This window comes from Labeo rohita, chromosome 10, assembly GCF_022985175.1.
Source record: "Labeo rohita strain BAU-BD-2019 chromosome 10, IGBB_LRoh.1.0, whole genome shotgun sequence".
Lineage (NCBI taxonomy): Eukaryota > Metazoa > Chordata > Actinopteri > Cypriniformes > Cyprinidae > Labeo > Labeo rohita.
Window position 1 is genome coordinate 16,805,297 of NC_066878.1, and position 13,518 is coordinate 16,818,814.

A 13,518-nucleotide genomic window follows, 5' to 3' on the forward strand; every position below is an offset into this window, starting at 1 on the left:
TAATTTTGGGCTTGTTTTGCAGCTACAGGACCTGGACACCTCACAGTCATTGAGTTGGCCGTGCACTCCTCTGTATATCAAAGGATTGTAGAGTCAAATGCGAGGGCATCTGTCCGACATCTAAAGTTGGGCCAAAATTAGGTCATGCAACAGAACAATGATCCCAAGCAAACCAGCAAATCTACAACAGAATGGCTGAAAAGAAAAGAATCAAGGTGTTGCAATAGCCCAGTCCAAGTCCAGAGCTCATCCTGACTCAAATGCTGTGGTGAGAGCTGTGCATAAGCAAATGCCCACAAACCTCAATAAACTGGAGCAACGTTGAAAAGAAGAGTGGTCCAAATTCCTCCAGAACGATGTGAGAGACTGATAAAGTCACACAGAAAATGAATGCTTCAAGTTATTGCTGCTAAAAGTGGATCTACAAGCAACTGACTAAGTTTGTCACACATGGCCTTTCCCTCTTGGCTGTATTTTTCTTAAATAAATAATGACACTGTGTGATATGTCATGTGATGATGTTTATCTGAGGATTTATTTTCCAAATTTTAAGACCTGCCAAGGACCAGATATTTTTTTATTATGTCCTGATACAGAAAACCATGAAATTTAATAGGGCGTCCTAACTTTTTCACATGACTGTATATATAGATATATATACACGTGCAAACTAATATGAAATCCATACCAATACATTTTATTTTACATGTTAGTAATGAATGCATATACACTTGTGAATAACTTGTGCATACATATAAACTTGACGCATGCATACGCTAATAGACACTCGCTTATACCTATAAACGTGCATATCCATGCATATACACCTATAAACACTAAATAAGCACATACATTTAAACTCGGTGCGCGCATACACACCCATAAAACACTCACGCAAACATACAAAATAAATTTCACAAACCCTTACAATTTTGATAGGTAAGACGCATGCTTTAGCTGTGTTTATACATATATGCAAGCGCCTTCAAAAGCAATTTTAATACCCCGCTTTTAGAGAGCGACTTCCCAGTGCGTGCGAATTAGGCTATAAAACCTATTTATGTTATTAGTATGTAGGCTATAATGTATCATGCTTGAAAATGTTGGTCTCTATTTGCACTTTGCCACAGCGCGTTTCCTCCTTTCTTGTATTCTCATGGCTATATTTGTTTTTCATGTTGAAAACGAGGGTCACAAAGTCATAGGTTTGGATAATATCTTCAGCAAACAAGATAAAATAGAACAAACTTATAAAACCATGTTTTCTGGGGCAGTTGTTATTTTAATAAAAATAAATCTTTTACTCTCACAATATAATCAATCTTTTTAGTGGCTTGCAAGCCTTTAAAATTCCATTGAAAGGACATTTACAATCTTATTCTACATATGAATAATTACTTTGGGAGTGCATAAACATTTGATCAGTGATTATGTACAGCACATTTTTGTCTTTATTAGAGGATGTTCATTATGCTTCCTGTATTATGCAATTATTTTCTGTTTTATTTTTTTTTTTTTTTTGAAAATATTGTGGTTACTACAGTTACTGGTCACACACTTGGTAGACACCACTCATAAAAACATCAAAATAAGTAGTATGTCACTATAGTATTTGATCAGGATCAATTACATTATTAAAAGGCATATTAAATATTTAGTTTACAATACTTGACACACTGTCAAGGCATATGGTCAAAAGTAGCTAAACTAAATGGTTTACACAGTTTTAATGCATGTGAAAGTCACTAGTAAAGACACAAGAATATTTTTTCAATGTTTGTGTCATGTCCCCAAAATATTTTTATAATAGGTCAACATATAAAATAACCTGTTGGGCTAGACAATGGATCTGTTTTGCTTCTGGCTTCTGAAAATTGCTCTTCACATCTCTTGAATCATCCTGAATATCTCATGTAGCATTGTTTTCACACTTAATGTGATTTAACCATGTCTCATGGCATTCTGCCAGCATATACTTCCCACTTTCATTATTTTATTACTGTTATACATTCGCTTTATGTTTGAATTATTAAAAAAACTGATTTCAACTGTGCACAATTTTAGGGTGTATACAGCAAATGCTCAATGTCAGATAGTGGTTTACTTACCTGAACCTGTTCTTAAACCACAGTTAGATTGGCATGATGGGATCACTAACGCTGACCTGTGAAAATTACTTGAGTTTTTATTTCTGTCTTAATGTCTCCTTAAACTGCCTTAATGTCTCCTTAAAATTTTTTTTGCGCTTTTTTTAAGTCTCCCAAATAATATCTATATATACAATAAAAAATGCTTTTCAAAGGAGACGATAAGTTCACTGAACTAAAAATGGCAAATTATTTGCATTAGATTTTGATTGCCCCATTAGTCACAGTTACTGTTATCATAAATTCAATTAATTAATTCATTCATTCATTCATTCATTCATTTTGTTGTTTAAGCCTTGAAAATCAGTGAAGAAACATTTTGCAACGATGTTGAGATGCGGAGAGATGTGAACTGAAAATCAAACAATAACAATACACAGACAACAACACTACAGCTTAATATTTTGTAAAAACAAGTTGACGATGTGTTTTCCTCATGACTTGTTTATCGTTTTAAACTGGGTAATGCTGGTTTATCCTGACGTCTAACGAAAAATAAAATCCATAATGGTCTGAATATATAAATTTTCTGTACATCACTGTAACTCCAATGTAACCGCTATATGCTACAATATGCACTTTTGTCACTTTAGCCTATAACAGATCAAATTTACTACTGCAAACTCTACACTCATATGGCTCAAGAGGCGAATGTGTCAGGTGTTTTTTAAGCATTAACGTCCCAGATAGCACACATATGTCTGCAAGATTTCTGTTAAAGATCTCTTGATCTGGCAGACGTCTGTAAGATGTCAGTTTTACATAGATTCTAAATCATAAACATCTTAAAGCATCTAATAGATGTCTATTTGACATCTGATAGGAAACATCCAAAATACGTATTGCAGATGAGCAAACTACGTCTTACAGGTGTAAATGCAGACGTCAAATAGACGTCTCCGAGATGTATGTGTGCTATCAGGGAATAAATTGCTAATAAAATGATAAATCCTTTTTTACTGAACTAGATTCTGAACTATTGGATATCTTACTGTTCATTAACTGTCAAACCTTGTCAACACAAAGAGCAGCCTCTTAATAATCATAATTCATTTAGCATATGTTTCATGTACCCAGTGATGGACGAAGTACACAGACCATGTACTTGAGTAAAAGTTGAGATACCTAGTGTAAAATATTACTCCAGTAAAAGTGGAAGTGCTCCCTTTAAACGTCGACTTGAGTAAAAGTACAAAAGTACTTGACTTCAAATGTACTTAAGTATCAAAAGTAAAAGTAATTTGGTGTAATGTAGTTCCAATGTCTTGTCATGTCCTTTATACACTCAATCAAGTCATACAAGGTAAAAAAAAAAAAAAAAAACAAAACACTAACACCACTCTGAAATTACAATGTTTTCTATTTGTGATATCTGGTACTGATATCTTTTGAAATTATCATAAGCACATCCTACTAAATGGAAATCACATGATTAGGAATAAATAGGGTGGGGGGGAAACCACATTAGACACGTATTTCTTTAACAATTTATTGTTTGAAGTAATGTAGAAATCTTATTCCTTTATCACATTCCTTTACTACATCACAGCTGACGGATTTACTCAAGTTTACAAAGGTTTACAAAGTTTACAAAGAATGTCTTTTTTCCAATTTACTAAACATGACTCCTTACAACACAGCTGTATGTCCACTCTATAAACAAATGTTAGTTTCTGTTGTTGTGTGATTTATGCAAACACTAACACACCAATAGATTTCCCTGAAGACTTACGCAGTATGTAGAACTACTAACTAGTAGTGATGTGCTATAACAGAAGAATAACAGAAATAGCACTGTTAACTGTATGACCTACCTAAAGCTAAAATATTTTTTTGTTAAGTTTGAGAAGGAGCTGATTTTCAAAATTTCTGGCATCCAATCTTGCCCTTCTTGGGCTGAAAATCAGTCCAGCAGTGCTAAAGAGACGTTCGCATGCAGCAGAAGCTGGTAAGGCAGTGTTGATTTTAAGAGACAATTTGCAAACCGCAGGATAAGATTGCAGTATCTCTTTGTTGTCTACTTTAGAGGCAAGGTACCCTTCTAGCTGTTTAACACTTTCCTGCCCATGAGTTTTTTTCATGCTTGAAAAGAAGTCATCGTCATCTGAAGCACTTGATCCATTGCCTGGTGACTGATGTGGACGTTCTTCCTCCAGATGGTCCTTGATGTAGGCAAGTCCTAATATACAACATATATTGGGACAGATGCCAGAAATCATGTTATATAAATGATAGGGCAATACAGTACAGAGGAAAAAGAATGAACTAACTAATTTGGAGCAACATGCACAGTTATGGATAGGCAGCTAAAGCTGACATATGAGGGCAAAGATCAGTTTCTATGCCCCATTAGATCAGCTTTACTTCCCTGGCCACAATTCAGTCTAGATTGTGTCAAATTTCCTTGTTCTTTTTCCTGAACAACATGAACAGCATGTAGTACCTTGAACAATAAGGCTATGGGGTCCATCCACATCAAACTTGCCTTTTAGGCATATATATGAATCCAGGTCACAACCCCCACCCCCACCCTTTTAAGTAAGTAAACTTATATAAATGTGCTTGTTTAGTTTTTTTGTTTACTTTTGTTTTGTGAACTAAGCGCATGACATCTGAAATAAAAATGCCACAAAACATATGTACATACATAGATACATACCTAGGTTTAATAGGTTCTCATCAGATGTCCACGCTGTTTTAAATTTTGGGAGCAGGATGGCAGCAGCAATAAACTCTGGTTCTGCCATCATGTCTTTAAAGCGCTTTTGTAGTCCCTCTAGGACTGCATCCACCAAAGGTTTGCAGTACCTGGAATTAGAGGTGGGGGAGAGAAAATGATATAGTACAATATCACAACATTTACAGCGTGCATTTATACTGAGACAATGACAATAACAACAAGCATCCCAATACTTAATTGTTAAATATGATTTGACGGTCTTACATCTATTGTGTTCTTGGTCAATGTGTTCATAAAGGCCTCTTTTTAATCATTTTACTAATGGCACACATTAACTTCCTACACGTATGCTATATGAAGTTTTAAGGGAGTTGAATTGTGTATGATAAGGAATACACCTTAATAACATGAGGGGAAAGAATCTCTACCTGGAATTTATGTGGATTCGTTCAAGCTTATTGATGAGGAGCGTCAGAGTTGGCAGAAGCCATCCCATCTGAACATCTGTCTCATCTTGAAGAATGTTGAGGGCTTTGGCGAGAGGACCCATGGTTCTGGCAAATTCCTCCAGAAAGGAAATTTCAACTGAACTCAACCTAACAAACATAAAGAACACTTAAGTCTTGTGTGTGTGTGTGTGTGTGTGTGTGTGAGAGAGAGAGTGTGTGTTTGTGTGTCTGTCTGTGAGAGAATGAGTGATTGTGTGTGTGTGTCTGTCTGTGAGAGAGTGTGTGTTTGTGTGTCTGTCTGTGAGAGAGTGAGTGATTGTGTGTTTGTGTGTCTGTCTGTGAGAGAATGAGTGAATGTGTGTGTGTGTGTCTGTCTGTCTGTGAGAGAGTGTGTGTTTGTGTGTCTGTCTGTGAGAGAGTGAGTGATTGTGTGCTTGTGTGTCTGTCTGTGAGAGAATGAGTGATTGTGTGTGTGTGTCTGTCTGTGAGAGAGTGTGTGCTTGTGTGTCTGTCTGTGAGAGAATGAGTGATTGTGTGTGTGTGTCTGTCTGTCTGTGAGAGAGTGTGTGCTTGTGTGTCTGTCTGTGAGAGAATGAGTGATTGTGTGTGTGTGTCTGTCTGTGAGAGAGTGTGTGTGTGTGTGTGTGTGTGTCTGTCTGTGAGAGAGTGAGTGATTGTGTGTGTGTGTGTGTCTGTCTGTGAGAGAGTGAGTGATTGTGTGTGTGTGTGTGTGTGTGTGTGTGTGATGAGTGGTGAGTGGTGAGGCTGCTCGGACTATAATTGTCCTCCATTTCCCCTTACGTAAAGCAACTGAATAGTTAAGCAATATTTTCCAAAATTACATATTGGAATGAAAGGTATATTTAAAAAAAGTTACACTTACATTGGCAACTTTAGTGCAGTGCATACAGTTCTCAGGGCCCCTTCTCCTTCATCTTTGATTATTCTCACGATTCTTTCAACAGAGAGAAATAATGAGTTCCATCGTGTGTCGTTTGGCCGGATCAGTTGTATTTTGCATGTTTCCTCTATGATGTCTGAAGCAGTGGAGGATCGAGATGTCTTGTTCCATAAGCCACTGCATTTCGCAAAAGCTGATCGTGACAGTCTTTTATAGGAGTCATTGGAATTGGCCTTGGCTGCATCAACTGTGGCAACAAGGTTTAATAGATGACATGCACAGCGATGATGCTTTGGAAGCTGAAATTGTAAGCCATCATCTTCCATTAAGATCGGTGTTACCTCAATGAAGTCAACATCAACACCTTCCTCTTCCTGTTCATCTTCATCACTGCAAGCATCCTCTTCAGTCTCACTGGAGGCACAGTTATTGTTCTCATCTTGTTGTTGTTCTCCATATTCTCTAAATGCCTTTATGAAATTGGACCCATTGTCTGTGGTGGTTCTAACTATTTTTTTCTCTATGCCAAATTCGCAATGGATGTCATTCAATGCACTGCCCAACACATCAAAAGTGTGTGGCCCTTTAATCCGCCGGCAAGCAAGTGCCACAGAGCACCTCTTTAATGAATCTGGATCCACCCAGTGGGCAGTGACTCCGAGAAATCCTCTCCTTCTTGCACTCCAACAGTCAGTTGTTGTGGCAATGAATTCAATGGAGGACATTGCTTGTTTAATATTTCTCTTCATTTCTTGGACACCCTCTTCTACTTTCCGGCGCAATGTAGTTCTGGACATCACACGTGAATTAGGCTGTAGCTCTTGCACTAAAGCATTAAACGCAGGCTGTTCTAGCACAGTAAATGGTTGAAGACTCTGAATTACAAAATTTATGACTACGTTGTCTACCTTTGTTTGATTCACAATTTTCGTTTCTCCTAATTTCAGTTGTCTGGAAGTGGAGGGAACTGGGTTTTCAGCTTTTCTTTTCGAGGGGCTGTCAGGGCACTGTATCTTTCCAAGTGACTTGAATGCTTTCTCTGGAAAGAAAGGGGGAAAAACACATCATGAACATAATATCTTCACAGCAATATATCTCAATTTCATAAATGAAGTGCACATTTCATGTTTTTTTGCATGTACCAAGTAGGCTGCTGAGAAGGCTGAGTAACTAGCTAGCCTACATCAATCGCAGGCTACTGTTCAAGTAGCTACCGATCAATCATACCTTGCATGTAAACCTAGTCAAATAGAAGCCTAAATGTCAGAAAAATGCATTGGCCTAAATGCATTTTCATCATTTTACATTGAATTTCTTTAGACACACTACACATTCTATGAACGAGCTTGACAAGTAAATGGCATTTTTAGGGGGTAATGTTAGGCTATTTCTAGCCAAGTGCCTTCACTGCAAAAAATGCTTTTCTTAGTATTTTTGTCTTTATTCCAGTCCAAATCTCTAAAAATTATTAAATCAAGATGCATCCACTAAGAAAAATAACCTTAATTCAAACAGAAACAAGATATATTGGCAGATAATTTTGCTTTTTTTAAGCAACAACTCACTTAATTTTGATTTATTTCCCCAGAAAACAAGACATAATATCTTATGGCCTTATACTTTAGTAAATGCATCTTGATTTAAGAATTTTTAGAGATTTGGACTGGAATCAAGACAAAAATACTAAGTAAGAAAAGTATTTTTGCAGTGTTGGTGTTAATGAGCTTTGCTAACGGTCTGCAGTTTCCTAGCTTAACCTTGCACAATGGAACTGATGTCCACGTTTATTATTAACACAACGTATGAGCGTATTATATCCAGTTTGGGTAAAACGACAGGTTTATTAGCCTTTAATTAATTTCACAGTCAAACTGAAAATTACTTACCTCTATGTGTTTCTTTAGATTGGACGGCGAATTCTTGAAAGAAGAAATCGTATGCTTCTGAGGCAGACAGAGAAGGCACTTAAAAATGAATGACTCGTTCTTCCTTTCCACTACTTCAAAAAATTCGCTTAAATATGGCCATGGGTGCTCAATTTCAATGTCTGGCGCTTCTTCCATTATTGCGTTGGCTATAAACGTGACAGCGAAAAGAAGCAAGCAGGCAGGCAGCAGTTATATTAGACAGTAAAGCGCGCAAACTGCAGGAAACACGACGTGTTCTGATTGGCACACTTGCGGAGCACGTGTACTTATTTTGACCTGTCACTGGTTACGCATGTATGTTGTGGAACGTAAAAAGAAACGACAGGTTTTAGGAAAGTAGTGGAGTAAAAAGTAAGGTTTTCCACTTCGAAATGTAGTTGAGTCAAAGTATAAAGTCTCACAAAACAATGATACTCAAGTAAAGTACAGATACGCTAAAAAGTTACTTAAGTACGGTAACAAATTACTTGTACTTCGTTACTGTCCACCACTGCATGTACCTTTTATCCAATAAAAGTGAACTGGGGTAAGGTGAGCAGATTTCTGAAACAAAAACTAGCGACAAGTCCTTGTTCAGTGGTCAAAACATTATTGAAATCTCGCTTGCGGTTATATACAACTTAAAAAACGGGGACGATCTGTTTTTGTTTTTTTAATTGTTGAAGTATTAAAATGAATAATTATTATGATGTTTGAGGATTCAACTAACCCTGGTTTAATACAGTTTACCAAAAATCACACCATGTAAGATAAATAGTAAACTAACTATTGCCAAAAACAGACCAAAACAGTATTATAACAAAATTATGACTTACGGAAGTCATATAGAAATAAAACAATAAGTTTGAGAATAAATGATAAACAAAACTGTATTTAACAAATATTTCTAATATGTTCTATATTTAACTGTGAGCATACTGTAATTACAACTTGTTAAATGTTATGTTTATGCTTTTGGAAATGAATCTTTATTTTTATTAGGCTTGTTATTTTGCATTTTAGGCTCATTTTAATGAATTCTTTCTGCAGATGTAATTGTGCAAGTGTTACTGTTTATTATTATTATTATTATTCGGAGTTGTGACATTTTTTTAAGTGTTTGATACTGCGAGCAAAACCATCTCGTACCCTTTCATGCCTTGTTATAAAGGCTTGCACACACAACCAGTATTACTTCAGTCTAACGTGTAGCCTAGAAATAGTATGTGACTACTTTGAAACGATAACGATGTCTCTTTTGATAACTGACGGAATATCGCTCTGCTCCAGTCCCGAATCAGCTCTTCAAGGCTAGAAGGGGTGCGCGACCAAATAATTAGTGTAGCTCATAGCGCCCTCTGCTGGTGAAAATAATCAATACACAATTGCTATCATGTTACATTGGTCGGGCTTTTACAGTGTATTTGCTACTATGGGTTGTTTTTAAAGTAATGTAAAACGGGGGGCATTCTTCGGGACAGCTCCAGTCGAGGACAGAACACCAAAAACCGAGAAAACTGAGACGTCTGGTCATCTGTATTGTCTTATTTTGAATCAAGATTTTGTGGCTTACAGAGGCTGCTGAACCTACTGAACCAACGCCACAGTGTGTTTCCTCCTTTCTTGAATTCTCATGACTATATTTGCTTTTCATGTTGAAAACGAGGGTCACAAAGTCATAGGTTTGGATAATATCTTCAGCAAACAAGATAAAACAGAACAAACTCATAAAACCATGTTTTCTGGGGCAGTTGTTATTTTAATAAAAAGAAATCTGTTACTCAAGCATCTTTGATTGCACAATACTTTAACAATCTTTTTAGTGGCGTGCACAAGCCTACATTTCCAATTTTATCTTACATATGCATAATTACTTTGGGGTGCATAAACATTTGATCATTTGATTACACTAAAACAGCACATTTTTGTCTTTATTAGAGGATGTTCATTATGCTCCCTGTATTATGCAAATATTTTCTGATTTTTTTTTTTTTTTTTTGGAAAATATTGTGGTTACTAGTTACTGGTCACACACTTGGTAGACACCACTTATAAAAACATCAAAATAAGTAGTATGTCACTATAGTATTTGATCAGGATCTATTACTATGGTACATTATTAAAAGGCACATTAAATATTTAGATTACTTGACACGCTGTCAAGGCATATGGTCAAACTACAAAGCAGCTTTTTTTGGACCTTTAATGCATGTGAAAGTCACTAGTAAAGACACAAGAATATTTTTTCAAGGTTTGTGTCATGTCCCCAAAATATTTTTTTAATAGGTCAACATATAAAATAACCTGTTGGGCTAGACTGCAATGGATCTGTTTTGCTTCTGGCTTTTGAAAATTGCTCTTTACATTTCTTGAATCATCCTGAATATCTCATGTAGCATTGTTTTCACACTTTATGTGATTTAACCATGTCTCATGGCATTCTGTCAGCATATACTTCCCACTTTCATTATTTTATTACTGTTATACATTCGCTTCATGTTTGAATTATTTAAAAAAAAAAACTGCTTTCAACTGTGCACAGTTTTAGGGTGTATACAGGCACGCCATTTATTGTCTTCAAGCTATGGTATTTTGCCCTTAGCAAATGCTCAGTGTCAGATAGTGGTTACCTGAACCTGTTCTTAAACCACAGTTAGACTGGCATGATGGGATCACTAATGCTGACCTGTGAAAATTGCTCGAGTTTTTATTTGTCATATCAACAGTTTAGAGATTTCTCACTATCAAAACTCTAAAATCATCACATTTGTGTGGCTGCTTGATGGGCTGTTTTAATGAGTGATGAGGAATGATACTGGCTTTGTGGTGTCACTGCAACAGTGACTTAAAATTTGCCTTAAATTCTGGTTAAACTTTTTTTAGTCTCCCCTAAGTAATAAGTCTGTGCTGCTCAATCCACTTATCCAAGACGATAAATTCACTTAACTAAAAATGACAAATTAATTGCATTAAATTTTGATTACCCCATTGCAGTAGTCACAGTTACTGCTATCATAAATTACACTTGTAGGTTTAAAATTCTACGCAGGGCATATTTTTTATCCAACTACAAATAATTTAGCAAAATATTTTAGTCATAATTTTTGCGCTCTGTCTGTTTGGCGCGTTTCCACTCGGCGGCGCTCGTTCACTGAAGTCTGTGAAGCAAAATGGAAACGTTTCCATGATTTTCTTACATTTACAGATGGACAATATACAAGTGAAATGTAAACTGTGCACAGAGGCGCAAGTATCCACTCTGTCAGCAGCGCATGTATCTATCAGAGCACCTACACATACGTTTTAACAACTGTATCTTACGAGTTATTTTAAACCCCCTTAATATACAGCACGTGTAATGTTTAGAACAATTTGAACTATGTACTGCAGCAGTTCACTCCGTGTTCCTCGCCATTTTTTTTTTATATGTGCTCGTATCAAATTACTGTATATCGACATAAATAGTACTGCATAATACAATATCGCTTTTAAAAATTAAAAATACATTTCGCTATGGTACAAACTCGATATACCGCCCTGCCCTGACTAAGGATCACTTTTGTCAGTTCTGCCATTATTTTGCAATTATGACACTTGCAAGACAACACTTTCCACATATTGTTAAACATTCCGTTCATTTTAGCTAATGCTAGAAACGCATAATTTTGTACTGAATATTTCACATTTTAAATATCTTTTAATATGTAATATTTTAATTTTATCGTTTAAAAAAAACTAGACTAAGGGGTGTCACCATATGACGATATTTTTCACTTTTCAGAGAGAAAAGAAACGTTAACGCTAACGTAAACGATAGTAATAATGTGCCGCCTTTTATCCAAAAACATGCTATTTTTAAGCCATGTGACTGCTGAGTTTTATGACTACATGAGTGGACTTCCAGAAAACCTGCTGATGTACTCCACAATTCTTGGTTATTCGTCTTCAGGAGTGTTATTTGTTCAAAAGTTTGGGGTTAGTAAGATTTTCTATATTTATGACCCTGGACCACAAAACCATGGTCCTAAGTAGCATTGGTTTATTTGTATCAAAGAAAATGCCAAAATTCATTAGATAATGCATAAATCTATATGACTGGTTTTGTGATCCAGGGTCACACAGTGACAGCACATTTATAACATCACATAAGGCTTTGTTTAAATAATCCTGATACAAAAATATTAAGCGGTAACATTTATGCATTAAATCAGCATATGGTCCTTCAGAAATCATTTTAATGTGACACTGACGACTGGAGTAATGATGCTGGAAATGCAGCTTTAAAACACAGGGATAAATTAATTTTAAAATATTCAAATAATTATTTTAAATTGCACCATTTAAAGAATACAGCATAAACTAACACACACATATATATGGGGTGTAACGATACATGCGTTTATACCAAACCGTCACGTTACGGGCATCTCGGGGGGGCGCCCGCAGTAATGTAACTCTGTTTGATAATAGTGATGGGAAGTTCAGGTTCAAGTCATTCGTTCACAGTGTTGGGGAGTAACTAGTTACGGAGTAACGGAATTACGTAATTTAATTACAAAATAAATGTAATTGTAATTAGTAAAAAATATGTAATTAAATTACAGTTTCTTTTGAAAAATGCTAGTGATTACAAAGGGGATTACATAGGAATTTTTTTCTAAAATGAGACACCAATGTTTCAGGAGTTTAGGACACAGAATAGGACACATGCTTATTTGATAACGGTTTTATTTCCTATTTGGGTTTATGCATAAACTTTATTTTTTAAGATTGTTTTTTCCAAGGCACTGTTAGACGCTAGTGTTTTCTGACGTAACTATGCAAACGTTTGATTTCAAACCCAGTATCATGGATATTAAACTATTTCATGTTATTATGTTTATGTTATGATCTTGTTATGACATCTAGCACAACTGCGCTCACGGTGACCCGAGTTCGATTCCCATCTTGAAGTCCTTTGCAGATCCCACTCCCCTCTCTGCTCCCAGCTCTTTCCTGTCATCTCTCTACTGTCCTATCACAATAAAAGGCATAAAAAGCCCCCCAAAAAAATAAGTTAAAAAAAAAAAAAAGTCTGAATTTGTGGAGGCTGTGCTTTAAATTCAATTATTACACAGCTCAGGCTAATTCGGGTCAACTTAAGTCAGTGCTATATGCTTGATAATTTTTCTTGGCGGAAGCTTTGCATTTGGTTAGCTAATAAAATATTAAAGCTTAATTCAATATTATTTGGACAATTTCTTAATTCTGTCATCCTGGACTTGCTCTATTATTTCATACAAACACAGCTGCTGCCATTTTTCTTTTGTACACTGTAATGGATTATAAGATAACTAACAAACTAGTACTACTAGTCTAAATAATCTATTAAGCAGCTGTGTAATAAGTGAGATATTGTACATTCAGCCAGTTGTTATCGCAAAATAAAGATGTA

At 35.9% G+C, this 13,518-nt stretch overlaps 1 protein-coding gene across 1 annotated transcript; it reads right to left on the minus strand.

The window, feature by feature from the left end:
- Positions 1-3,658: 3,658 nt before the first annotated feature.
- Positions 3,659-7,133, minus strand: LOC127171615 (uncharacterized). Its single transcript, XM_051120365.1, has 4 exons — positions 6,160-7,133; positions 5,256-5,423; positions 4,807-4,955; positions 3,659-4,326 (listed from the first exon to the last, which is right to left on the minus strand). Exons 1-4 carry the CDS (start codon positions 6,972-6,974, stop codon positions 3,968-3,970), a joined length of 1,491 nt encoding a protein of 496 aa, XP_050976322.1. The 5' UTR covers positions 6,975-7,133; the 3' UTR covers positions 3,659-3,967.
- Between the last annotated feature and the right edge of the window lie 6,385 nt (positions 7,134-13,518).

What these genes read in the sequence shown, in the direction of transcription:
- LOC127171615 (XM_051120365.1), bottom strand. Translation starts at nt 6,974, where the DNA reads ATGTCCAGAACTACATTGCGCCGGAAAGTAGAAGAGGGTGTCCAAGAA. An exon ending in ACTGCACTAAAGTTGCCAAT is followed by an intron (nt 5,424 to 6,159) that starts GTAAGTGTAACT and finishes TATGTTTGTTAG; the next exon opens with GTTGAGTTCAGTTGAAATTT. An exon ending in CGAATCCACATAAATTCCAG is followed by an intron (nt 4,956 to 5,255) that starts GTAGAGATTCTT and finishes CTCTAATTCCAG; the next exon opens with GTACTGCAAACCTTTGGTGG.